We start from the raw sequence: 27,932 nt of genomic DNA, 5'->3' as shown, positions 1-27,932 counted from the left end.
TCCAGCAGGGTAATCAAAATCACCTTCCCCACAGGCCAAGCTAATTCAGCTGGCTTTGTCTAAATCAGATTTTCCACTCTGAATAGCAATTGGTGGTGAACAGCTGGGGACAGCAGGAGCCCAACTGAATCTGAAAACAGAGGGTCTACCCAGAGCCTTCATTTTTATTCTAATCTGCAGCCCTGTCTTGCAGCTTTTCCCAGAAGCAGGCTGATACAGGAGAGCTTTGAGAGCTAGAGAAACTTCAAACCTCACACCATACAGTGATTTATGTATAGACTACCTGAAACTACAAGCATGCAGGTCAGATATATGGAAAACTAATTTTCTATCAGTGCTCACAGCAATTTCCTGAGGCCCTGCTACACAGCCACAGCTTCTAGAAATCTCTGAAGCAGACCTTTGCTGCAGGTTCAGCACTGCTGCAACCTCTATGGTCCTTCTGCAGCTAATAGTCTTCCCAGAGACAGAAATGAGGTGCACACACTCCTTTCCTTTCCTCCTGTTTCCTACCCTGAGCCTGGCAGCAGGGCATCCTCAAAGAAATTGCTTACCTTTCTTGTCCAGCTGTATCCCACAACTGTAAGGCAACCTGGGTGTTATCCACCATAAGACTCTTCACCTGATAATCAATACCTGTCAGGAAGGTAACAATGGTCATAAAATAGGATGGGGAGAGAACAGCTTGCCATCACAAAGGCCAGAATCAACACTATCTAACTCAGAGACACTGCAAGATTGATTTGAAATTGAGAGGGACCATCTTTACATTTAGTTGGGCTAAAGTATGGGCAAAAAGCATGTGTCCAGGCTGCCTTTCCCACCCTTCTTAGCCAGATGAATCAGGAACTCTGTTACTTACCGATGGTTGCATTGAGTTCAGCCAAAAACCTGTCATAGCAGAAGCGGTGGATGAAGGAGCTCTTCCCAACGCCTGAGTTACCTACAAACACCACTTTAAAAATGCGCTCTGGGAAACAGCTGGCTGGTTCCAGTGCCTGGAGCTACAATGGGAGAAAGGGATGCAGTTTTGAAAAGCCCAGCTGCAGACTGTGCTTGGATTTAGGCATTGCACCCCTGCACTATAAACCTACGGAGCTGGAGTTAGGAAGAGAATCAGAAACCCTCAGGTCCCCGATAGCAGGTGTTTGAGGAAGAACCCCAAGTAATTACACTCACCCTGGTTTCGGTGCCAACAGGCTGTTCTCTAGGAGGCAACAGTGCATCATCTAATCCATCTGCATTTTTTCTACCATCAGCATCACCCTTCAAAGTCATCTTCAACCACTCAGCATCTGCTGCCAATGACCATCTCTCCTTGTCTCTGCTCTTCTCTCCAAAGTTTGTACTGTCTCCTTTTCCTGTCTTCAGCCCTGTTCTGTTGCCTGGGAAGTATTTACAGTTCTTCCTGTTGGGTTCTTCCACAGCCACATCCACTGGGAAGGCGAAGGGAAGGTCCACAGAGGCCAGTTTTCTGTATTAAAGCCCATACACACCACAAATAGGGTGGGAGAGAAGGGGGCGAGGGGAAGAGGAGGAGGTTGCACATTCCCAAAACAACCAGTGTGATCCAATTAGTGCATATGCAGTGCTTGCAGGAACTCTACTTCACACATACACTCCCCATACTCCCAGTGACTGAGGCATCAGCAGCACCTCTAGGGAAAGAGAGACAGCTCACCTGAGCTACACTGTACTCATGTGTGCCAACATTTATTTCATTAATTTTAATAAAATTCCCCACTTTCCAGATTTTTCAAGGATTATTTGTCTCCCATTTCCCCCAGTACTAAAAATTAAGGCAAAGCATACCAAGGTGGCAACAGGAAAAAACAAACATAACACCAAAAGGTAACAATGGTTTTGAGGTTAGCAAGAAGGGTTTTGACTGCATGCCGGGGATGAGGTGGTGGCTAATGATCATTGGGAAGCTACATGCAGTGTGCATGCATGTTACTGCCCTTTGCTGAAGGCACACAGCCATGCTTCAGGGAACAAGCCCATCACTTCCAAACACTGCTGTAGCAGAGTCTTACTGAGTTTAGGCAGCAGAAACCTGCTACAAGTGTGCAAAGTACAGTGAACGTGTTCACACCAGGGTCACTTTGCCTGGTGTTGGCTCTGCTCTGGCCTGCATCTGCACCTAGCCTGAGGTAAAGGAGCCGGGACCCCAAAGATGCTTATTTTTGCAAGCTTCTAACCAGCTGTGGTAGTGCGGAGTAGGTGTTGCACTAACTGTGCCTACACAGGAGCAGGCTGATGCACTTTGTTCACGGGGGTAAAGCTGACATGGTAAGTGGAGGAGTAATCTTCAAAACAACAGCTAGAATGACCAATTTAAACTACTGGAATCATTGCTGAGAAGCAAGACAGCATCTTAGCTCTACCTTGGCTTTCCATAGTTAAAGAACTAGACAAAGGAAGTGAGAAAGCTTAGAACTCAACTAAAGGGCTTTATCCACCACAAATATCTACATTGCCTTCATTGGCCAACAGATTGCATTTGGAAGCAAATTAGAGAGCCTTACTACAGTCAGTCTCTTCAGAGGCAGCACATCCCACCTCTCTCTGGAACATTTTTCTCTTGCTACTAGTGCAGGAATCAAGGCAACAACTCTTCTCTCTCACTCCTGCAAATATACCACCCTATCAGGGCTGCAAAACTCACCTGCTGCCATGCCTACACTTTTTCCATGAAAGGGAGCTCACATTCCTGGTCGTCGGCCCTGCATCTGCCCCAAACGCCAGCCCAGAGCCAGGCTAGCTGGGACCTCTCTCCATGGAAAATAGACACATCCTCCCAGTCTCAGGCTCGGGGGAAGAGCCTCCAGCTCCTAGGGCTGGCAGGAGTTGCAGCAATGGGGGGCTGAGACTCAAAAGAATCTTTGAAAAAGTGGCGGGGAAGAGACAAACGCAAAACTTTCTGAACAGTGACTTCAGATCTAATGGATTCTGTTGATGTTTCTCAAGAAATATGGTGTGACACAGCACTGGGACAGAGACAGGATCAACAAATACTTCTCTCCTTTTCACATAACCCTTTTTGCCAGACTTCTCTACCTGTTAAGCCTTTCCAGTAGCTTTATGCCAGCAACAGCTAGCAGAATCTTTGCAAGAAGTAGCTGATGGGGCAACTTGATTGCCAGTCACACAGCTATGATAGAGCTCTGCCTCAGACCTATCTAAGCAACCTCCCAGCTTGGGCTCAAGAATCAGCCCTGTTCCACAGTTCACCTGGTATTCCATCAGTCCATGAGCCCAGGAGCTTGAAGCTAAATTCTTAAATGCCACTACCAAAATTGCAAGTATTAGGGGCAAGTTGAAGCTGTGAGAAACTCTGAGCCTAGACCTATGTCTCTGGTTTGCACCAGGATAAACTAGGAAGCAGTGGAACTTTCTGCAGAGACAGGGAAATGTGCTGCCTTTGAAACCAGTTTGGGGCCAGTAGTCGCAGGGGAGATCCAGCTCCAAGCTGGGTCAGGGTTGGGCTGGCCTTCCCTGCCTCTCAGAGGAACCGGGCTTTTGGCCAATACTGATGTGCTGGTCACACAACTAGCTTGCAAGGGCTGATACTTAATGCCAGCACAGTTCAGGTAAGCAGGCGTATGTGAGTATTGAAACCACTGTACAGTCTGCATGTAGGGTGAAAAAGAAAAAAAAAAAAAAAAAGGTATTGGTCACACAGACATGTTCACCTGCCCTGGCTGAAGGGGAGACCTGGTGTGCCAGGTGAGCACCTGCATAGGTGTGGAAGGAGAAGGGTAGGATGAACCCACCTGGAGCCAGGCCCTCTCCTTGCGGCTTTCAGCTGCCAGAGACAACTCTAGCCTCGTGCAACTCCTGCCCTCTCCCACGACCCAGAGATGGGGCTCTGGCACAGGATTGCTGGACAAGGAGGAACTGGCATACTTGGGAGATGATCCAGTCATTTTAATGGAGCTGCCTGACTCGATCAGAGGCAGCCTTTGTGACTCCCACACTACGAATGCTCCCGTAGCTTCTGATGGCATTTCATTTTGCTCCCCCATTGCTACATGTAGAAGCAGCTGAGAGGGGAGCCACCCCACTGTGGAAATTAACTAACAGTATCCTCAGCTTCTCACTGAGCCAACACCACCTGATGCCAAGAGACAGCTAGAGCCACAGTCAAGCTGCACCCCCAACATGCTCCCAAAACCAGCCAGCACCAAGGTGGGAAAACTAGACAAAGGGCACAGCTTGACTGACAGGATACTCCAGTGGGCACAGACTGACACCACAAACACAACACAGATGCCCATCTAACCGTCTGACCGGCTTGTCATCCATCAGGTAACTGCCTAGCACTGACCCTTTCTTCAACAGGAGCTTTCTGCTCTGAGGTGCCTGGAATTTGAAGAGAAAAGGGATGAAGAATGTGATTAGGATCCAGGAACCTGACTAGCTCCAGTTTAACCACTTGGCACCCATGCAGTTTGCTTCAGGAAGGCAATACCAGAGCCCTGGCAGCCCCACACCATGCAGCAATAGTGCCCTGCTGGCAGGCTTGAACAGAGGTGAGCACAGGGCTTGCTTTTCTCAGTTCAGCTCATTTAACTCATGCAAGAAGGCATTACTATTGCTGCTCTCCCCTTTGCAACAATATCCATCAAAACTCATGGTGCCTCAAACTGAACTCTTCCTTCAGCCAGCCTTCCTTTTATTTCTGTGGCTTGTTCTCAACTTGGTTTCACAGCTGAATCTCTTATTTCCCCACCTGCCTTCTTACTATGCTGATGTTTTGTGGGACAGACCAATTGCCCCTTCCTCAGAAGGCAGTAGTACCCTCCTCCTCCACTGGTACTCACCCAGAGGTAGGTGCACATGCACCATAAGAACAGAAGACCACCTCTCATGAAGGCCAATGCACATGCTCTGCTATACATGAGTGCCCCTCTCCATGCTTTCCTCCCACTTACCTCAGACTACACACTTCCTACAACCAGTGTTTAACAGCTCCCCGGAAAAGGAGAAAGCAAGACAACTCCCCTTGCAACCCTCTTTGCCCCATACAGCAGCTTTGTCATCCCCAGCAGAGCCAAAGATGAGCAGCTTGCCTGAGATCATGCAGGAGAGCCTGTGGCAGAGAGAGGATTGACCTGCCAGCTCCTCCAAATGCCACGCTAAAGCATAGCCCTCCCCACTCCCAAATGGACTAATTGCTCTGGCTGCACACACAAAATAGGAAGTGAGAGACAACGTGGCAAGGTACCCACCACCTCAGCATTGAAGGAAAGGGAGGTGTGCTTGCTCCATAAGTCTGGAGATTTCTGACACATCCACACAAAGTTATTTCTGGAGGTAAAAGTGGGGAAAGAAGTGTTTGTAGCCTGCCAGATCTGCCTCTGGCAGCAGTTTTGAACTGACCACCTGCAGGCAGATCTGGACAGCTCTTCCTTTGTGCTGCCCACGGCCCAGGGGAGGACTATGAAGACTACTTGTTTGATAACCCCTGGCTTATTTTAAAAGGCAAAAAATTAAAAAGCTGGTCTGTTGGAGAGAACTCCCAGGACACCTTTATCATAATGAAGCCTAACAAAAGGAGACACTCTGGATTCCACAAAGGACCTCACCCAACTAGGAACTTTGAGGTAAAAAACCAAGCAAATAAACCATTTTTTATTTATAAAACTGGTGTTCAGGAGAAGCTCCAGCCACAGAAGCAATCCAACACTGAGAGGCACACAACTATGGAGCGCATGCCTACCAAGGCGAAGGAACCCCCGAGTGCACAGGGACTCTTTTGGTCAATACTGACATCAGGCCATGGTTCAGCCAACCAGTGGTTCTCCAATGAGGATGGATGAGGCAGTTTTCAGGGTTTGAGCAGGTTCACTCAAGGGCATTCTCTAGACACACAGGAACAAGGAAATTGTGTTATAGCCCATGAGAGCTGAGTCATGACCTTCAAGCCACCTGCAGTGCAAATGGCCTCCCAGACAATCTGCTATGGAACCACTCTACCTGGGGAGGAAACAGCCTGCAGAGTACAGACCTGGGTAAGAAAGGAGAAACAATGGGGCATGTTTTGCCATTGGTTCTGCCATGCTTTATTGGCCTGCCACGTTTGTGTAACATTTGGCTTTTCACTGGCATGGTAAAGAGACAGACATGACATCACAGCTGTAAAACACACGATTGCAAGGATTCCACAACAGCAACACATGTACAAGCATTTTGGATGGGAAAGTTTCTAGCTTATCAGTGGGACAGAAAAAAATTCTGGTTTATCAGTGAAATACAAATACACGTGCAATGCAGTCAGACTCCCAAAACACTCTTCATGGTGAGCAGACATGAAATTTGCACTGTCAACATAGAGCATGCAAGCATAACTCCATAGCTAGATGGGTGATGGGTGTGAAACTGAACTCGCTACCCCTGGGCTTTAAAAACACCCAGCAGTAGTTTGCACACAGGTAGAAACAGCCACACATTGTTATCTATGACCTTGACACTGGGGCAAAACAGCACCCCACAGCACAGTGGGGCTAGGGTCTGTCTGCCCCGGCAAGGCCAAACCTCTTATGAAGAGCAAGGTATTATGCTGGGCACTCAGAAGTGCAAAAGAGCAGCAGCTGGGTGGCTATCAGCCACGTACAGCCCAACTCCTCCTTCCGAGCTGTGAAAGAACAACTGTTCACACCTTCATTTCACAGAAATAACACAACTCTTCCCAGCACTAACAGAGGGTATCAAGGCCTTGGGTTTCTTTTTAAGCCTGTAAAAGCAGTAAGAGCCTCTGGCAGAGGCTAAGAGTCTGTCACACACTAAGGATCCCCATCAGAAGTCTAGACTCTTCTTTCTGCTGCTGCAGGGAAGCGCTGCTATTTTCTCTACCCCTTATAGTGTGACAGGCTGGAGAGCAGATCTTCTGCAGGTGTATGACGATAGCAGCATCTCTGCAATCCCCTGGAGCCCTGCTTTCTTGCGGACTGAAATGAGAGTGGCCAACAAGATGTCCTGGCTGACCCAGGAAAACACATTATTGCAATACAGGCTTCATCTGCTCAGCATGATCCAGGATTGCCAGATGACCAATGATGGTAGGAGGAGTTCACCCTGCTGCCCCCTCCCTGCTGCCAGCACAGAGAGAAGAAAGTGGCTCCTCTGTACTGTGACTCTCTCTGCTAGGCTCTTAAGAGAGCAACTGTGACTGTCACATTTCAGAGCAGCCCTGAGCAGGTCCTAGTGGTGTAAAAGAAGAGGAGAAGAGAGGAGAAGCAGACAAGCTTTGCACACACAGATGCACATACATGAACTGTGGTCTCCACAGGCCACCCATCCCACCCACAGGAACCCAGAAGCTGATGAAACACTATAGACAGAAAGCAGAGAACAAACCACTTTCTTTGCCTGCTTGCACTGAACTCTGCTACAGAGTGACTGTGTTTATTACCTTTCTATGAAGGAGCAGGGAGCTCTGGTGCACATGCACACTTAGCAGCTTTAAAAATATATGTATATAAAAAAAAAAATTTCCTTCAGATTTCAGAAGCACACACAGCAAAGCACATGCACACACACCTCACCTCCATCCAAAACAGTTATTGAAGTTATTTTACACAGTTGCTGCTCCACTTGGAGAACTCCAGCCTCTCCCCTAGCGGGGCATCATCCATGTGCTTCCTTCCATGCTCCCTTATGCACCAACCAGAAAATCTCTCACGGCCTACCACTGCCTACCCTCACTGCCAGACAGCTACTTCCAGATCTTCAAGTGGGGCATGGTGGCAGAGCAGGGAAAGACACATGGAGGCAGGGAGGGGTCCAAGAATAGTGCAGAGCAGCCTTGCCGGTGACATTTGGCAACACAAAGACTTTTTCATGAAAAAATAATAAGATCACATATACTTATCTTGTAGACTGGGGAAGGCCAGAGATGGAGTAGACTCTTCCAGATGTCAGAGGCCCCCTGCTTTCTCCTAGCTCTTTGACACAAGGCTCACTGCTGCACCTCCACCCCAGCAGAGTTCACAGGAATGGGGAACTGCCCCACATGAACATCTGAAAACATCTGCTACAAACTCAGAGAAACTCTGAAACCCTCCTATGCCCCTCCACCCCCAGTCAGCTGGCAGCACATCTGGGAATCCATCTTCTTCCTCACCACCCAGCTCCAGGGATGCATGCAGCTTCACTCCCCTCCTTGCATGTGCCTGGTGTCTGTCACAACGCACAGACCCCATGTGTGCAGCAGGCAGCACCCACTGCAGCCCTGCACGGTGCTGCATGACAGTCACAAGCTAACATGCCTTGGGTTAAACCCAGGCAGTTGGCAATAGCAACCAGAGCAGCTCATCTCTAGCATGGGCAGAGAGGTGCTGTGAAGTCTGTATTAAGCACCACATCAGGCCTCGTGAGCTCAGGTCATTGTCCCCCGTGGAAGTGACAGGTCCCTGAGTGGTGACAGCAACAGCAGCAGATGAAAGGAGGGTGGTTGGGAATTAGGATTTTCTTTCTTAGACTAACCAGCTTCTTGGCTTCAAAAGCATCTCGCTCATCTCGAAGTTTCTTGTTCATCTCTCTGTTCCAAAGGAAGACAAAGGAGAGACACAATGAAGTACTCATCAGAAATAAAGACCAGCATTTGAAAGCTAGAACAGAAAGGGAGCTTGGAACACAGAAAAATATGTTATCTATCGCCAGGCATGTTGGGATTTCCATGTATCACAGCTCAGGTAATGGGCTCCACATGGTCCCCTTAGCAGGAAGGACTAAATTCCTCCAGTGGAGGGATTACTTGATGAAATAACACAGCCTATATTCTGCCAGAGTTAGCCAGATTGCACAACTCTGTCTGGACCTAGAAAAACAAGCAGTGTCTGAGCACAGCTTGAATACACTCCTATAGCTTTCTGTGGGAGAAACAAGCACAGTGCTGAAACCTCAGCCCCTTACGTGCATAAAAGCTCAGCATCTCCCCCAGCTCTGTTCTTACCTGAGGAGCTCCAGCTGCCGAAGGAGGCTTTGTTTCTCTTTCCGCATGTTCTTGGAGACTCTATACACATCCCTGGGCAAAGGGGATTTTTAAAATTAATAGGAGAGGAAATACTAAGATCCCCTTCTCAGAGACACTCCTCATATTCTCAACAGTAAGGGCCTGCTCTATGCTAGGAGGATTCAAATGAAGCAGCACTGCCACAGGAGCTGGGGTGGCTGGGTTGTACTCCAGCTCTCCTCCAACGTGAGGGCAGGCAACTCATTTTCTCCTTTTACACTCCAGTTTCCACAGCTTCTAGAGATGGGAAGGATACTCACTGCCATTTGGATCTGAAACATCTCAGTGTTTCAGCTAAGTATTGTTAGATTAAGCCCAAAACCAGGAATGCAAGTGACTAGAAGAGTATCTGTAGGAACTCCATGGAGGCAATGGTGAACTGGAAAACACATGGAGCAGAAGATTCCTTAACACTGAGGAATACCTATATTTTTTACAGTGCTTTTACAGCCAAATATCAATGAACATATTCATTTCCCACTAAAAACAGGTGGGAAGTAAAAATATCACTCCCTGTTTAGGCCCATAAGACCACTAGGATGTTATTTCTTTTCCTCAAGAAGAGACAAGCAACCCTCTGATGAGACCAAGGTTCTAATTAGAGACCCATTTTCATCAAATACTTGCCCACCCGTCCTCTTGCCCACTCTTCCTCTTCACCCTTGCCCACCCCTGCCTGGGTCCCTGCCCATTCCCACCTGTCCTTCTGCTCTTGCTCAAGCTGGGCCTCTTTCTGGAGCTTCTGTAATTGCCCCTTCACTACCTCCAGCTCCCATTTGCTTTTCTCCAGCTCTTCCAGCAGGTTTTCATTCAGGTGTCGGAGCCTTTCATTCTGCACACGGGTCTCTAGTTGCTCTGAGTTCAGAGACTGTAGCTGATGTTCCAGCTGCAATAGAGAGGAGAGGTTAAACACAAGAGAGGAAGGGGTTTGTACTACAATCATGCCTGTAAAAACAGGCTGAAAAGGCAGACGTAAACAATGAGGTGGAAGGGAAGTAAACACAACTGAGGTCTACAGGACCACCAGTGGCATAGAGAAAGTGAATTGGAAGCAATTATTTCGCATCATGCCAGCAGTGGGGAGTAAGCAATGCAATTAGGCATAGCTGAGGAAGCGCTTCAGGCAGCATGAGGAGCTTGCTGCTATCAGGAACTGTAGAAATCAGAGTACAAATGAGGGTCAAAGGAAGACTGGAAAAATTTGGGTACAGGCAGGGGTGTGTCTGTTGGGACTTATTAAGCAGAGTTGCTGAAACGTATCGTTTAGTTTGGGAGCTTCCTGAGCCCATAGCAGCTGAAAGGGGGAATATATTGAGGTGCTAGGGGTATCTCACACTACATCTAGAAAATCAGGTGATTGGGTGGCCTTTACTACTGTTGGAGACAGAACCTCAGGCTAGAGATGCTGTTTAAATGCCATTGGGACACAGTTGCACTCTAGACAGCATGACCCCAGCACAATTAACAAGCCTGATTTGGGAAGTTCAAAGCCTGCTGTCATGTACTCAACCAGTGACGTGATTCCTCACAAATGTTTGGTGTAGTCTGGGAAAGAGTCAAAGACAGATGCAGCAGTCAAACCTGCCCACCTCAGATGACAAGTAGGGCATCTCGAGAAGGATCATACTGACACTTCAGTATCCACCCAGCCATACCAGCTAACCAAGGCCCTATGCTGAAGCTGGTGCTATGCAGAAATTGTGGTAATCACCTGAGAACTTACATCACCAAAATGAAGTTATACAATCCATGCTTCCAACCAAAGGGGAGCACCAGGAACCAGTTCTGACCAGCAGAGTAGGTAGCAGAGTCAGCTTCCACAAGGTTCAAGGCTAGATGGTTGTGTTTAGAGACAGCAACACAAGCAGAATACAGGACAGGAGATCACAATTCCTTAAAGTTCCCAAAAGTGTTGAGCACAGAGGCAAGGCTAGCCCTTTAAATACCATGTGTGACAACTTCTTGCCACCAGTTACAAGGCTGGTGAGGGGCCTGGAGTACAAGTCTTATGAGGAGCAGCTGAGCAAACTGGGGCGGTTTGGCCTGGAGAAAAGGAGGCTGAGGGGAGACCTTATTGCTGTCTACAACTGTCTGAAAAGAGGTTGTAGCATGAAGGGTGTTGGTCTCTTTTCCCAAGCAGCAAGTGATAGGACGAGAAGAAACAGCCTCAAGTTGCACCAGGGAAGGTTCAGATTGGACATTAGCAAAAATTTCTTCACAGAAGGGGTGGTAAAGCAGTGGAACAGGCTGCCGAGGAAAGTGGTGGAGTCACCACCACTGAAGGTGTTTAAAAGGCGTAAAGATGAGGCTCTTGGGGACATGGTACAGTGCTAGATTTAGGTTATAGTTGGACTTGATGATCTTTAGGATCTCTTCCAACCAAAATGATTCTACGATTCTATTCTGCACCTTCAGATAGACTCTCAAAGAGAAAGTAAAGCAGGACACTGTGGCACAAGATGAAGTGGTTTTTTTTCTTGCTACCCTGCTCTTTGCCAGCACACACATACAGCAGTCATGAGCAGAAGTGAACAGAGCTGACCTTTCCTAGGTTTCCTGAAACACAAGCCCCATGTCTCTCCTCGCTGAGGCTACATGCACAAGTCACATCCAGCTTTGTCTGCAGACTTCCAGGGAAAATTTGAGCATGACCACATATGTTGAGCATTGGAGTTGAGACTAAAAACCAGAAACCTCTGCCCACAGCCCTTGGATCTTTCAATAAGCCAGGGCACAGGCTTCAAGTAAAGCACACATGCCCCTCCTTAAGAAATCTCTATCACAGCTTTTTGTTTGTTGTCTGTACTTGAAAGCAATACCATAGAAAAGCATGATCACAATACTGGTCTTACACCACAAGAGGGACCTGATTATCCATGTAACTCTGAGGCTTGTACTAAGCTAAGAACATCAGAAATGACCAATCAAGTAAGAATAAGTGTCCATGTAGCTCAGTACTCTGCCTTGGCCCCTGACAAGAGGAGATGCTACGTAGGAAGAGCATGCCTGGACACCCAACTATGGTCCATTCCTTTCATACATCCCCAGCATCTATGGTCCTCAGACTAGGGATGATAGAGGCCACATCCCTGACTGTTCCTCCTTTTAATAAACATTTGCGAGCATGTTGTCCATTTGTTTGTCCAATCTGTTTTTGAACTGCTCAGCACTAATCTCTGTGTAAAGAAGTATGTTCTTCTATTTAAAATTCATACTGGTCTCACTGAGTATCCCTCATCTTTGCTGCTGCAGGATTTAGGAAATAACAGTTCTATATGAACCTTATCCACCACCTTCCCAAGTCCATAAAGCTCACTTATATCTTCCTTCAGTCTCTTCCTCTGCAAAATCAAGTCTAAGCTTTCCTTGTTTCTCTTCCTAACGTAGATGCTCCATTTAGATGCTCCAATCATATTAGTTCTCTGTAACTTCATACTCAAGAAGGACACAGTGGAGTTAGAAGAGACCAGAACTGCACACATCAATTGAGGCATATCAAGGGTGTGGGCAGTAGGAAAATTACATCCTCTGTGTTATTCTCAATATCCTTCCTGATGGCACCTAAGTTTTACTGGCTTTTCCAGCTGCTGCACAAGGAGCTGATGATTTCAGAGAAGTGCTGTTTCATCTACATCACAGCTAGGTATCCAACTTGGATCCACCCAGTCACCAGCATCTTACAGGTACCTCCCATGACTTGTTTCTGTGTGGGTCTCAGTTCTTCAGACAGAAAGGAAAAAGACATCCAGAATGGACAATCCCACACAAACATCCATGCCAGGGCCAGCAGGCTAAAGGGAAGTTTCCACTTTGCTTGTTTCTGTGACTGATTAATCAGTATGTCAGTAAGTGCTGAAATGCAAATATACAGTAGGTACAGCTCTAAGTGTCACAGAACTGCTCACTCTGTGTTATTTTGGAGCAGCCAGAAAACACAAATTAGAGAAATTTGGCTCTTTTATGTCCACTAAAGGTTCCAAACTCAAAACTTCCAAATTTTTACCGCATCTTCCTTGTCAAATAGTTATTGTAAAACTGATAGGAAGACTGTGCCAAAAGAAAACACAGCAGATAAGAAAATGCATGGCCAAAACATTCACATGAAGACCTTACAGTTGAAGACAAACCAATCACTTGACAAACCACTTCAACACCTCCAGAGACAGGAGAGAGCTAGACTGACTAGTACCAGATTTGCTAGTACCAACCCTCAGCAGATGAAAACCATTCTCCATCAGACAAGACCTTAGCAGAAAGACAGTAGAAAGAGACATGCTTCTATAGAAAGGATTTGGGTCCTGTTACCTTCTTCTGGCGGCAGAGGATTTTCTCCAGCTCCTGCTCTTTGCTGCACAGTTCCTTCTGGAGCAAGTTACTCCTGTCACGTCTCAGTGCTTCCTGCAGAGGTAAAGATATGCAGCTGTGCATGCAACACCCAGCATGGTAAGAGCTGTTCTTTGGCCACATGAGTCACTACCTCTGCTTCAGACCAGAGAAAGTCTGACTTCAGCCAAGAGAGATGAAGTACCTGGCAGATCAGCCTCTCCCTTTCTGCTTTGATCTGTTGCTCCATTTCTTCATAAAGGCACCTGACTTCTCGGTCATGGTCTGTCTCCTTCCTACAAAAGGCAGAGTGCACACAGGTCAGGAGAGAGAAAGAGAATACAGGAAGAGAACAGGAGAGGAGAGTGGAAACAGATTCCCACTAACAATCATAAGGCACTGTTGTAGTTTAGCCGCAGCTCCCCCCAGCCAGCAACTATTGTAAAACCACATACCTCTCACTCATCCCTGCCCTGCCCCCAGCAGGATGGAGAGAAGAATCAGGAAATCAGTGCAGGGGAAGGTCATGGAACAGATCATCCTGAGTGCCATCATGTGGCACACACAAGACAATGAAGCAATCAGGCCCAGACAGCATGGGTTTATGAAAGGCAGGTCCCTGCTTGACCAGCCTGATCTCCTTCTATAACAAGGTGACCCACTTAGTGGATGTTGTGTACTTAGACTTCAGTAAAGCCTTTGACACCATATCCCACAGCATCCTCCTGGAGAAGCTGGCAGCTCATGGCCTGGATGGGTGTCCTCTTCACTGGGTAAAGAACTGGCTGGATGGCTGGGCCCAAAGAGTTGTGGTGAATGGAGCCAAATCCAGTTGGTGGCCGGTAACAAGTGGCATTCCCCTGGGCTCAGTACTGAGGCCAGTTCTGCTTAATCTCTTTATTAGTGATTTGGATGAGGGGATTGAGTGCACCCTTAGTAAATTTGCAGATGACACCAAATTGGGTGGGAGTGTTGATCTCCTGGAGGGTAGGAAGGCCATACAGAGGGACCTGGACCAGCTGGATAGTTGGGCTGAGGTCAATTGTGTGAGGCCAAGTGCCGAGTCCTGCACTTGGGTCACAACAAGCCCAGGCAGCGCTACAGGGTCAGGGAAGAGTGGCTGGAAAGCTGCCTGGTGGAAAAAGATTTGGGAGTGTTGAACAACATGAGCCAGCAGTGTGCCCAGGTAGCCAAAAAGGCCAACAGCATCCTGGCTTGTATCAGGAATAGTGAGGCCAGCAGGACTAGGGAAGTGACTGTGCCACTGCACGCAGTCCTGGTGAGACTGCACCTAGAATACTTGTGTTCAATTTTGGGCTGCTCATCATAAGAAGGACATTGAGGTGCTGGAGAGAGTGCAGAGGAGGGCGACAAAGCTGATGAGGGGCCTGGAACACGAGTGTGATGAGGAGCAGCTGAGGGAACTGGGGCTGTTTAGCCTGGAGAAAAGGAGGCTGAGGGGAGACCTTATCGCTCTCTGCAACTATCTGAAAGGAGCATGGAGGGTGTTGGTCTCTTCTCCCAAGTAGAAAGAGACAGCATGAGAGGAAATGGCCTCAGGTTGCACCAGGAAAGGTTCAGACGGGATATAAGTAAAAAATTCTTCATGGAAAGGGTTGTCAGGCATTGGAACAGGCTGCCCAGGGAAGTGGTGGAGTCACCTCCCTGGAGGTGTTTAAATAGACAAGGTTCTTAGGGACATGGTTTAGTGCTAGATTTAGGTTATGGTTGGACTCCATGATATTGAGGGTTTCTTCCAACCAGAATGATTCTATGATTCTATTAAAAGGCAAAACTCGTGGGCTGGGTTAAGAACAGTTTAACAGAAGAGCAAATAAAGGGAAACAAACACCACAATAAAAATAATACTGAAAGAATATACAAAGCAATAGATACACAGCGCAGTCTCTCACCACGTGGTAATCATCCACCCAGTATCATCATTCGCCTTTTCTGAAGCGGCAATTGCGGATTCCCAACCACAGCCCATGCAGTAACCTTCTCCCCCTCCCCAACCCGGGACAGCAGCTCATGCCTGAAACACAATAGCCCTGAACCACACGGTCCAGAGAGAACCGAGAGCATTCCAGACAGCCCCCCTCCCAGCAGCAAGAAAGAGAGAGGGTCCCCCCAGCCAACCCCCCTTTTATAACTGAGCATGACCTTCTATGGTATGGAATATTCCTTTTGATAGTTTTGGGTCAGCTGTCCTGGCTGTGTCATCCCCCCAGCTGCCTGTGGACATTAACCCTATCTTGGCTGACCCAGCACAGGCTTTGAGTGGGATTTTAACCAGACCAAATGTTATGAGTGGGAACTGATGCAAAACAAACCCATGTGGATCAGATCAAGATAAAGAGTCCTTTAATACAGCAAGAAAAATCTCTGTGTCCTGTAACCCAATCTCTCCTTAGATTTGAGGTAGCATCCAAGCATCAGCTGGTTCCTGAAAGCAAATGGCCATGATGTTCTCCTTACCGCTTCAATGCCTGTTCCATAGACTCCTTCTCATGATTGACCTCCCTCACGTATGATGAAACACGCAACAGAAACTCTTCAAAATTAGATAAGAGCTCCGGACGCTCCTTTCGTAGCCGAGCCCAGAGGTCCCGAATCTCACGTGGACTGAAGCATGCATACAAGAGAGACGGAAGGCAAATGTCATCTTATGGACTGATATACCAACTCCAACATGGACTTGGGATAGACAAACTGCCCTTCTCCTGTGATGACCTCCATTACACCATCACAGCAAAGAGGGAAGTTGGATGGTGACAGAGCGTGCATGTGGAGTGAGATTTACTGCAAGGTTAAAATAAAGGAAGCTGCCTGAAAGAGGAAAAGAAAAGTAAAGTAATCTAGGAAGGAAACCTGGAATTATTATTTTCCAAGTATTCAGCAATAACACATTTGGTGACTAAACCAAGACTCAAATTGATGAACGTTCAGCAAATTTGCTGTGAGCTGTGGTCAGGCAGAAAAATATTATAGCCCAGAGATTTTGGCACACATCAGATAGGTGGTGCTCTCACACCAGGACTGTACTGGTGGTTACTACTGTCCATCTTATTTATTTATTTGACAGGTTTGGAAACTGAGACACAAAAAAAAGAAGCAAATTTGCCCAGATGTTGTGTCAGGATAATAATGGAGGAAGCCCTTGAAACCCGAAGTCCTCTTATTCTTAATCTGCAATAATGATTACACTGTTTTGGCATTTAATTTGTCACAACATGAACACAGTATCTATAAATTTACACTTTCCCAGAGAGACTTATAAGCCTGCAGACATCACTTCATGCTTCTTTTTAGAGAAGAGCTTTTTCTTTTTTTGTTTTGTTTTTAAATCCATGAGGTACTCTGGGGGAACTGCCTTGAAATCTACAGAATAATTATGCCTATAGACCCTACAGACATTATCCAAATAGATATTTTTCTTTATGTATATATTTGTCTCCCCTAATATTCTTTATGAAAAAAAAAATGTTCTTCCTGCCACCATTGCATAATAGCCTCATTTTCTGTCCCAAGTTAAAAAAGTTGCTAGCACTTCATCAAAATTCATCGTTTAGATAAAATAACATATTGAGTTCCGTTAAGAAACAAAGAAACAAACCCATTTATTTCTAGCAAAAACAGTGAAGATAGTTCAGATTCCTGCTCTGATCCCAGTTAGGTTCTGTTGTATATTACTTCTTTACAACAGCTGGTGTGGCACAAAAGCATGACATGAAGTAGCTACCGAACCCATTGCATAAAACTGCAAGTAAGTGGTCAAAATAAAACACAGGATAACTCCACTTTAAGAACTGACACTAGTTACATACAGCAGAGACTGTTTTTCCAGAACAGTAATGTGGCTCTTCACAGTGTCATCCTGTTATTTGAGGCATTACAGCTTTCCAGAATTTTTCAGGACAGAAGTTGTTTAACATTAAAAGAAACATGCAGGTGCTTTGCATCACAATGCAAATGAGACAAAAACATGTGTTTCATGACAGATGCAGCTCTGAAAGCAGCAAACGGCTTCCCTTTCAGCTTCTGTCTCGAATCCTGTGCACCTCCTGCCCCTACCTTGGCTGCTCCCGGCAAACTGGCAGCACCATTGGACTACACTGCCTGAAAAAAGGGCTGCCACAGATGCTGTTGGGCAGCCCAGCCACAGCAGATGTGCATCAGTAAGAACCAGTTATGGATAACACTTCACTTGGGAAGGCCCTAAAAAAGGCTGGATGACACTGGGGGCACATGCAAGGGCATTAATATCAAGTTTCAAGGCTCAGGTGTGCAACCCTTTCCCAGTTTAGCCTTTCACACTCGTCAAGATCAGCTCAGCCCCAAGCAGCCCCTTGAGCACAGATCTTTCACGAAGACTCTTAGAAATAAGATTGTCTGAACATAAGTGAACAGTCACACACCATTTTGGAACAGCCAGCAGACTCATCCTCCTTACCTTGTCTAACCCTCACTTGATTCTTTTTATTTGCTGCATGCAGATGGGCTTCCATGCTACTGTTATATTTTACAGCTGTGGTATGAACTCTAGTTTGGGAAACTCCTTGAGAAAAGCACTGTACTAAAAGTAACTGATGAGAAAACCCAGATTTCACTCCATTTGATACCAAGCATAAGAAAACCCAAGACAGCAGTACAGAAAGCCCAAGTAGTGCTTCAAAGAGCAAGCAGCTCCATTCATCTCTTTGGTCTTTGCTGTTACTTTGAAGCTTGGTATTACAAGATTTTAAAAGGGTAGAAGTAATGCCATGCAGCTCCCCTACTTACTCTTCAAACATATGGGCTGCTCCAAACTGCTCCATCACGGAACAGAATCGTTTATCTTCATCATCATCTGCTGGGTCCAAGTCATCTGACCAGCCTGACTCAAAGGTCTCCTCATGTCTGGAGTGATCCATTCTCCCAGCCCCTTGACACAATTCAATCCCTATTAACTTTCCTGATAGAAGGAGAAGGGAAGAAGGAGAATAAAGAAAGTCACACTGGATGTCATTTAATAAGCTGCTATTTAAATGACAGCCCAACAGAGCTCCACGAAAAGCTACCTGCGTGCTGTTGATGTAGAAACAGCTCCCAGACAGTAAAGTGCCTCTGTTCTGATGTCCTGAGTGATGTCAGCATCCAGTCTGCAATGCTGGGACTGAAACTGGCTCCCAGCCCAACAACAGGCTGTCAGGGCTCTGCTCACATCTGCGTGAAGATGACCTACCACCCACAGCCTTGGATTCTCAGCACATGAAGCATGTGGCATTAGGTCACTTCACTCCCACGGCACAGCACTGTGGGTTCAATTGCCAATGATCCCACAATCTCCTTCCGGGACTGCAGGCCTGGCACGGAATAGCACCGTGCCTCAGGTCCCCAGCTTAAAAAAAAGCGAGGAGATCATTACCCCTCCCTTCTCGTGTGCTACATCTGTTCTGATTCAAGTACTACAGGACAAGGACTGGCTCTTGCTACGACTGTGTAACGCCTGAACAAAATTAAATTACCCTCTGAGAACGCCTTCCCACCCCATCCCACGTACAAATGGCTTCCAGTTATCTGGATCCTGTTTCATGCTGAGACACTAATGCTATGAGAACTTCACGCTATGCAAGATGTAACAAATAATGGTGTTGGGAACAAATTCTTCTCAAACAAACAAATCAAGTAATCCTATCCAAAACACAGGCCCCCCATCCTGTATACAGAGGTCAGACCTCTATCAGCAGCCACTCTTCCTTTCTGAAACATATCTGCTAGGTTCAAAAGGCAGAAATGACATCCCAGCTGCAAGGCCAGGAGCCAAGGACATTCAGAGCACAAATGAGAACATAAAGCTGCTCTAAGGAGGAAAATATTCACTATTTGTGTAGCTCAAGTGACTTAACTCCACCATTTCTTAGCTCTGTATGTCCAGAACCTAACCACTTCTCTTCCACTCTTAAAATATGCTGTAAAATAACTTGCAGTGTGAAGATATAGGCTCTACTTAGACTAATGCCTGAGGCTCAGACAGTTAGTTAAGGAGGTGGGTTTAGATTAGGCACTTTGGATGTGTGCTTTAAAGAAAATCATCACGTCTCATTATCTCTATTTTACAGCTGGGAAAATTGAGAATGATCTGAATATTGTTTTGACATCCTAACAGGATCTCAGATTGCTTTAAATTCAACATTTTAAACACATGCTCTTTTGTCAGTTGTGCAGATGCACCCTTTAACATCTCAGAGATCATACAAAGAACATCTCACAGAAAGCAGACTTGATCGCAGCTTGAACCGCTTCCCTTGATTTCCCCCCTGCACACTCCAGAAGGAAGACAACAATATGCCAGGCCAAACTCTTGAATTAGGGGCAAAGTCTGAAAATTGTTTTAATGAAGCCATACACAAAGAATGACCATAAAGAAAAGTAGAAACGAAGTAGTTTGTTTAGACTGGAGCAAGTCCCATGGAGCCAGGCTGCCAACGCAGCGTGGTACGTGACAGCTGGTGGCTGACACAAAGAGAAATCTTGTGTACCTCTGTCAGAAATGGCACTGAGGCAGGTACCCTCATGATGCCCTCTATGGCTATAACTGGGAGAAATACCTCAAATAAGGAGAACTGGGAATAACCAAGTCATAACACAGATGGCACTGTGGATGCCAAGGTGCCCAAATGGTGCTCATTCACCTTCTACACAGTGCTAGAAGAAGAAAGCCCACGCTCCCAAGATGACTCTCGTTTCTGGCCAAGGCAGCAGAACCAGCCAACAAGTCTTCAACCCCTATAGGCAGGGGCACAAGGCAGAAACAGGCATAGGCAGGCACTTAATGGGTTAACACATTTCCCTGAACAGGCTGGCCCAAGATACAACTTCCCACGTTTATTTTGAGGAAATCTTTGCAGCTTCTTTTTTCAGTGGTGGCTGTTTCTTGCCCTTCAAACTGAAGCACCAAAAAGGATGCCCCTCTCCAAGTTGTGTGAAAGCCATAAGCAGCCACAATCTGAGCAGTCAGAACGCTGCAATTCAGGAGCCTCCTCAATCACTTCTGGAAACCCGAGACTACCTGTGTTCACTTGCTTTGACCTGATCCAATTAACACCTTTACATGTACAAGGAAGGTGCTAACTTGGTGCAGATTTTCTAAGAATTCACAACCAGCTAAGGCAACACACGTGGACACATTCCTGTGCAATCTGCTCTAGGTGAACCTGCTTTAGCAGGTGTGTTGGAGTAGATCAGGGGTGTCAAACTCATTTTCACCAGGGGCCACATCAGCCTTGCGGTTGCCTTCAAAGGGCCAAATGCAATCTGAGGACTGTATAAATGTAGGTGTAGTCTCCAGAGGTCCCTTCCAACCTCAACCACTGTGATTCTGTAACTAAGCACCTACGGCAAAGGTTATTAGTTCTATGGTCTTTCCTTCTTCTTAACACCTCTGCACTGCTTATGCTGCTGGATGATGACTCTGGTATAGAATTAGTATTCTGCTAGTGTTTAGAAAATACAACAGTAAGAGGAAAACAAAAGTTTATTTGCCAGTGTGCTAGCCTGTTAACAGGATTCCTACTAATATCCTTGAACAGCACTGCACAAAACAGCTGGAGACAGTTGCCAAGAGGCATATTTCGGTTCCCTCATCCAATGAGGGTCCTTATGCAGATGACTGTGGATCACATAGCCAGATACAGGCTGCAGCATGTACTGCTTCCAGTAGGAGATGTTCAGAACTGGCTCTACCAGGTAGGCAGGTAACAGTTGTGGAAGAAGGCAACCCAAGGCCTCAGCAAGGGGGATAGCAGTATTGCACACGCAATTCTCCAATGATATTCACATAAGCATGGGGCATTGCCCTGCATAGCTGGAACAGTTTCATCAGAATCACTACACTTGCTTTCTTACCAACGTAAAACATCATGTCATAGGTGGGCTTTCTCCTTCTTCTGCCTCTGTGCAGTCCTTACCTAGTCCCATGCTGAACTCCACAGGCGTCAGGTATCCATTATTGTTCTGTTCCAAGCTCTCGAAAACAGTCTCCAGCTGCTCAAGGGTTAGGGGGAGTTCACTCTGGAGCCGCTGCAGCGACAAAAGAACAAAATTAAGACACAACTCAAGTCTTCCCTGTGACTAGCTCCTGTCCCTGCCATCCTCAGCACTGGCCCACAGCAGTGTGCCCTTTCAGCACTGCATCCTGGCTGGGATGCAACAGTCTGCCAGTACAGCTGAGTGATGCAACAAATACCTGTTCAGACCCACTGATATGGCGATACTTTCCATTAGTGAATGATTCAACCAGGACTGCAGAGAGGGAACTTCAGGTTATTTTGTTTGGAAGGAGCTCAACCCTCTTCCTCCCCTACTTCAGAAAGACTGCCTCTAGTCTACTGCATGCCTCCCTCCACCCCTGCCCAAAGGTGGCTGTCCCCAGAGCACTGCAGCCTCCTGTGACCACTGCTGCTCCCAGGAGCACATGGGCACATAAGGTACCAGCTCTGTCTCTCTGGCCAGTGAGGAAGGACAGACTTGTGCATGTCTGGATTCAGTTCCCAGCTCTTGCAGAAAGTCTTGCAGATCATTAACTTTCTGTTATGGACTGAACATTTTGTTTCCTTTCTTCTGTCATCTTCTGCCTGTTGGGACCATATCATTATTCCCACAACATAGACAAGGAGCAGAGAAATTTCCCTTCATAATACATGTGCAGAGTACCTAGTATGAAGGGGCACCCAAAGAAGCTTCCAAACAAGAGATGCAGGCTAAAACCTCATTACTGTCTGTTAAACATGTAGCTTTAGATAAAACTTAATAAATACTTATTAATTTACATTATACAAAACTAGGCATCACACAACCCAAAACAAAGTCAAATAATTAAACCACCATGGACCTGCCAAGTGTTAATTATAGATGGAGGGAGAGATAGGACAGCAGAAAAACAATCCACATGTAAGCTTCCTGATAAACTACTCAAACAAAGCTCACAAAGAACTACAGAGATTCTGTTAATGAATGCTGGTTTTAACAGAAAGCAGCAAAAAAATCATTCTAGGCAAAAATTATAGTTCAGGCCTAAAGTGATTTTTTGAGATCAGGCTTTAGCTATGATTGAGGCAAAAACAGTTATACAGAGTTATACAGCTTTTTTTGTTAAGAGGTTAGTGGATTTTTTTCGCTGTTGATTGTTTTGTGGGTGTGGTGGGGGTTTTGTTTGTTTGTTTGGTGGGGGGGGAGGGGGTTGGGGGGTGTTTGTTTTTCTTTTTTGTTGCTGTTTTGTTTTTAATTAAACCAAAGATCCGCTCCCCAGTTTCCCATCCACTGCATTAAGAGTTTTTAGGAACTGTTGCAATTTTTGCTATCCTATGCATTCCTTCAAAATTTTGAATTGCAGTCCCACTTGTTGCAGGAATTCCCTAGAGGTCCAAGACTCTCCTGGGATTTTCAGTTCCTAGAAGCTGGCTGTGGCAGAGTTGGGCTCACAGAAATCTGAATAAGAGCCCACGTGCATACTCACACTAATCAAAAGTAAAGACATGCCACATGCTCTTCTCTTCTGCCAGCCATGACTTTACAGCTTCTCCCATCAAAGGGGAAGGACTTTTTCCCTCACCTGCATGTCCACCTTGGTGATAAAACCCTTCTCATCCTTGTCGCACAGCTGGAAGAGCTCCCTTGCCTTCTCGAGCATCTCCACCTGCACATCTTCCAGTTTGCTCATTTGGCTAGAAGGAGAAGCACCAGGAGCCACCCCATCCTCCTCATCCCCTTCCTCTTCTTCCCAGTGGACACAACCCAAGAGTGCTCCCCTCTGGTTATCCATCTTCTCAAAGTCTTTTACTCCAGGACAGGGGCAAATGGAAGAGCTGCAGGGCAGAAAAAAAGAGAAACCCCAGTCAAACATGACCCTTCACTTCCACTTCACACATCAAGTTACATGCCTTGTTGGTTTGAAAGAACAATATTCGGCATCCTAGATGGACTAGATGACCTTTAAAGGCCCCTTCCAACTCAAACTATTCTATAACTCTATGATCTGTTACTGAGGGGAGGAGAGGGATGAAGGGAGGAAGTTTGTGTCAGAGGTACACACCACATGTAGGTACACACTGTACACAATATGGATGTAACCAAACCTACTGCACAGCCAAAACCCTCCAGACCCTGCACCAAGCAAAGATGCTCTTTCACCATCTCTCTTCCTCTGGCTCAGACCTATAGGACAGTCACGGTTCTCTGCTGGTGAATGCCAGGTGCCAAGGGAAGGTTTCAGTGGAGACAAGTGGACAGGAAGGGAATATTAAAGTGTGCAGATAAATCTGCAGGGAAACACAGTGACAGTCCCACATCAGCTGGGACAGGAGCCTTGAACACCATGAGCAGGGCCAGCTCCCAGCTCTTGTCCAGCTCTCTGGATGCCCTGACCAGGTCGTTTCTCTCTGGTCTTGGTTCATCTGATAATAACATGTGCTTTTCCTCCTCCTGTTGCTTTTCCGCACCACCTTTGAACACCAAACCTGCATCTCAACTGCAAGAACCCAGAGCAGGACAAAGGCAGACAGGAGGAAGATCTGTGCAAGTGACAGAGGAAAGAAGGAACGTCTCTCCCCACCCCTCTCCTACCCAGGTCTCCTGGCTGGCCTTCCATCTCTGACATTCTCTTGTTAATGCTTCCCAAATAGTAACTCCATCTCCTTTCATGTTATTACAGCGCAAAGAAAGGTCACACAATTCCTACACTAGGAAAAATTTAATAAGCTGGGCGCTCCTGCCCTCCTTGCCTTCCAGCCTCTGTTTTGAGAACTCATAAGCTGCCAAACAGAATTTTAATCTGAAACGTTCACCTTTATAGGAAGGAAACCACACAACCATGGAGGCATTTCAGAGGCCAAAGAAAATAATTCCCATTACTTACAAGTACCTAAACAAAAAAGGCTAGGAATGAGAGCACTCCTTTAAGGACAGCACTGTCATTGTAAAGATGTATGCAATATGTCCCTACCCCAACCCACCTTCCAACTTACTGATGCCACATAACACCTTCCAGACAGCTCTTCTTCAGCAACGACACCACATTCTTAAAGCCTTGTTGCACTGATTGCTTTAGGCTTCTCCTTCTGCAGATCTGTGTTCTGCATTGCAGGGCAGCAGTGAGCTGTGCAAGCAGGCTGAGAACAGATTTAAACAGTGCTAGACAAAGAGGGCTTGAAGGTTGGGTTCTTTTTTATCTCCAAGAAATTAAAAGCCATGTACAGATGCCGTGATAACAAACAAGTTAATTCTGTTTGCACTCTTAGTACAATGACTGAATAAAGCGTGTGATGGCCAGGAAGAATGTCACATGCAACAACTATATGAAGCTGACACAAAAGGAGAAGGGAATTATGCACCATGCTATTTGGCTCCATTTATTACTGCTGGTTTGTGAGCCAGAGGGTGGTTCTGCTTCAACGAACAAGCAGAACACTTTGCTCCCCTTTTCAAATCAGTGTTTTTTCAGGGCACCTCCGTTTAGCGTCACTTGAGAAGATATGTATCTGAAACTTTGCAGAAGACTGCCTACAAATGGGTACTATTATATGTTTCTAGTCAAGGAGACCTCCCTGGAAAGCAGTGGACACAGACCTGGACCCAGGAAAGGAGGAAAGCAAGCATGAAAAGCAAAAAGGCAAGGGGTGTCTTTCTCTCTTGCTCTTTTTCAAACAAACTCTTTTATCAATCTTTTTACAGCACAATTTGGAGAGTAAAGCTTGATTCTGTCCATTAGACAGTCAGCTCGCCTCTGGACAGTCAGCTTGCTTCTGATGGCAAGTCTGTACACGTTAGTGGTAAAGAAGTCAGAAAGAACCGCAGCTTATTTTTCACATTCAAGTAAAAGTTGCAAATCTGGCCTTGAAAAAAAGAAAAAGACCCAAATATCTTATGCTGCATATATTTTACAGGTGATTACAGTGAGGAACCACATAGCCACACTGATAATTATTGGCTGCTACAGGCCATGTTGCTGAAGCTTTTTGCCAAACACGTTCCTTCTGCAAAGACACAGTTCTCCGCATAAGCAGCATGCTGTACCAGACAGTGAGCGCAGGTGGCAGCAGAGGAGGAAACGAAATGGGAATTCAAAGCAAGAGCCATGACAGGATTGCAGAAAACATCCAGAATAAGTGCAAATAAGAAATGTGTTTGCTGAAACATCCCTCTGGCTGCCTAAGAGACACTGAGATTCCCAGAAGTAATGATCTTACTTTCTTACTATCAACTTCATCATTTCTGTTTCAACAGCCACAGAAGCCTGTGCTGCTGCAGCAAACAAAAGGTTATACAAGGATGATGTTCTGTTCTCTCTCTCAGACACATTTGCAAACTGAAATCAGATGCATTACTTCCCTACCTCTAGCACCTCCTCATTTTATCAAAAGCCCAGCTGTACTGTAGCTCTCAAACACTGGCTGAGCTAAAAGCTTCTTAATTAGAAGAGCTGGGAGCCTGACATGGACAAGAGTCTGAAAGGATTTTACTCGCATGTAAAAGATCAAGCCCATTAATTCAACGTTCAGAGCACAGTGTCTCTTGTTCAAGCTGCTTCTAGTGCCTTCAAGACAGATATGGCACCTCCAATGGCAAGACAGCACTTGTAGAGGAACAAGGCAGCAAATAAGAGAGCATCCCAGTAAGCAAAATACACTGCAGCTCTGATGGACTTCTCTCCCAGAGGCCTTTGACTAAGAAGCTCTTCATCTCCATCCCTGTTTGTAAGGGCATTGAATGGCACAAATGCAGATGAGGTACAAAGCAGATTCCAGTCTAACAAGTGCTGTCATACCAGTTACAGATCATCATTGCAAACTACTGGGGAAGTGGCTTCATCAGCAAGATGCAGAACAAAACTGAAGGACAACTTTAAAAGAGGATGAGGTCACTAGACTACTAAAACTGTGGACTCATTCCCAAAAGTGAGGCCAGCAGAGCTGGCTTGGGTGCAGAAAGATCAGCTTGGGAAGAGCCATTCTTGCCTGACATAAGTGGAAAAGGGAGAGAATATAGGTAGAGACAAACCTACCAGGATCCTCCAGCAAGATGTAGCCAAGCCACCTCCAGTGACAAAGCCAGGGGATGTTAACTAAAACTTCCTGACAGGATTAATTTTTCCAGGTCTCTCCTGGCAGGACGAGGGACTGATTGAGTCAGCACCAGTTCAGAATTAATTTCCACACCTAGCCTGGAGTGAGGACAATCTCTGTATCTTGGGCTGTTGATTTCCATCATAAGAACATCTGCAATGGGTCACAGCAGAGTTCATCTAGCCCAGCATCTTGCCTTCAATAGGAGCCATGAATGGCTGGTAAGGGAGCAGGGCAAGCACAGAGAAGACTTCCTGGCAGAGATTGTCAGCTTCTAGCCCCTGTTAGCCTGAGGCAATTCCTGAGCCACGTGGTTCTTCCCTCATTTTCCCGGACACTTGTCCAGCCTCCCTTTAATCTGCATGAAAACATTCACTTTTCACATGAATATCCTGATTAAACAGGGTGCCTGCTGCAATCAGTGGGTTTTGATAAACCTCAACAGGACTGTTCCAGTTTTCTGAGTACACGGTTTGACCAGCACCCCCTCCACAAAAGACGGAGTCCTTGTTTTAGCTCAAACAACTGTTTCCTGCCACCTTCACATCTGGGAACCAAGGCAGATAGCAAAACCTCCTCTCTCAGGGCCTGGGAGATCTACCAGGAAGATGGAAGTGCCAGGGACACAGAGGCACCAACACCCTGGCCAGACTCTGTGTGTGATGTTCCTCTGCAACCCCCTCTTCCCCCAACCCAGAGGTTTGGCTGCATATGCTCAAGGTCAGCTCTTATATTGCACAGTCCAGATCTGGACAGTGTCCGCCATTTGAACAAGCTGATACAGGGCTCGAGAGAAATCCAGTCTTCAGGACCTGTGGATTACATCAGGTATCTCCTGCCACACTGTGTGCTGGGCTCCAGCAAGCAAAAAGTCACCTGCTCCTGCAAGACAACTTTCCCAGAGACTGGAAAGCAAACATAGATCTCAGACACAGAACAGGAAATTAAATGGCCAGTAAAGACGGCTAACACCATGTCTTGGATTTCTACACAGAGGTAACTCAAGACAAGTCTTACGTGCATATTTTAACCACCTGAAGCATAAACTACAGTTTGTCCTGAGCAAAGCTGTGCCAGAATGTCAGATGGATCCCATGGGCATAGCATTCTTTGGGAAATCATAAGACCTGAACTTTTATCCTCATTCAGCTTGCCATATGGCCCTGGATAAGCGACGTCACCTGCCTATGCTTATAGATTGTCAGCTCCTCCAATTTCATTCTGATGCTTGTGACAGCTGGCACTTCTATTTTAAGACTCAGTTCCTGGAGACAGATGATAACATGTGAAACTCAAGCATCAAAATACTTTCAAAGCCTCAAAGCTGAAGAATCCAAAACTTGAACACAGACCTTGGATAAACAGTAAATTTCAACAAACAGAACATACCCAAGGTGCTTTTCCTTCAAAGAGGAGATACTACTTTCAAGTTAGCTTTACAGAGTCATGGTTTCCAATTTATTGACTCAGAAAGCTTCTTGTTGTAGCAG

At 46.3% G+C, this 27,932-nt stretch overlaps 1 protein-coding gene across 1 annotated transcript in view; it reads right to left on the bottom strand.

The window, feature by feature from the left end:
• Positions 1–27,932, bottom strand: part of CRACR2B (calcium release activated channel regulator 2B) — a 50,064-nt gene that overhangs the window by 5,395 nt on the left and 16,737 nt on the right. The window contains exons 2-14 of the mRNA XM_065066060.1: positions 22,935–23,187; positions 21,292–21,403; positions 18,125–18,296; positions 15,821–15,967; positions 13,548–13,638; positions 13,325–13,417; positions 9,718–9,905; positions 8,960–9,031; positions 8,491–8,545; positions 4,286–4,365; positions 1,180–1,474; positions 863–1,004; positions 555–636 (exon numbers count right to left, since the gene is read on the bottom strand). Of these exons, the coding sequence (XP_064922132.1) occupies positions 555–636; positions 863–1,004; positions 1,180–1,474; positions 4,286–4,365; positions 8,491–8,545; positions 8,960–9,031; positions 9,718–9,905; positions 13,325–13,417; positions 13,548–13,638; positions 15,821–15,967; positions 18,125–18,296; positions 21,292–21,403; positions 22,935–23,187 (1,782 nt within the window). The remainder of the gene's footprint in view (positions 1–554; positions 637–862; positions 1,005–1,179; positions 1,475–4,285; positions 4,366–8,490; positions 8,546–8,959; positions 9,032–9,717; positions 9,906–13,324; positions 13,418–13,547; positions 13,639–15,820; positions 15,968–18,124; positions 18,297–21,291; positions 21,404–22,934; positions 23,188–27,932) is intronic.

Source organism: Columba livia, chromosome 5 (genome assembly GCF_036013475.1).
Source record: "Columba livia isolate bColLiv1 breed racing homer chromosome 5, bColLiv1.pat.W.v2, whole genome shotgun sequence".
NCBI lineage: Eukaryota > Metazoa > Chordata > Aves > Columbiformes > Columbidae > Columba > Columba livia.
This window is presented reverse-complemented; position numbering and strand designations above follow the sequence as displayed.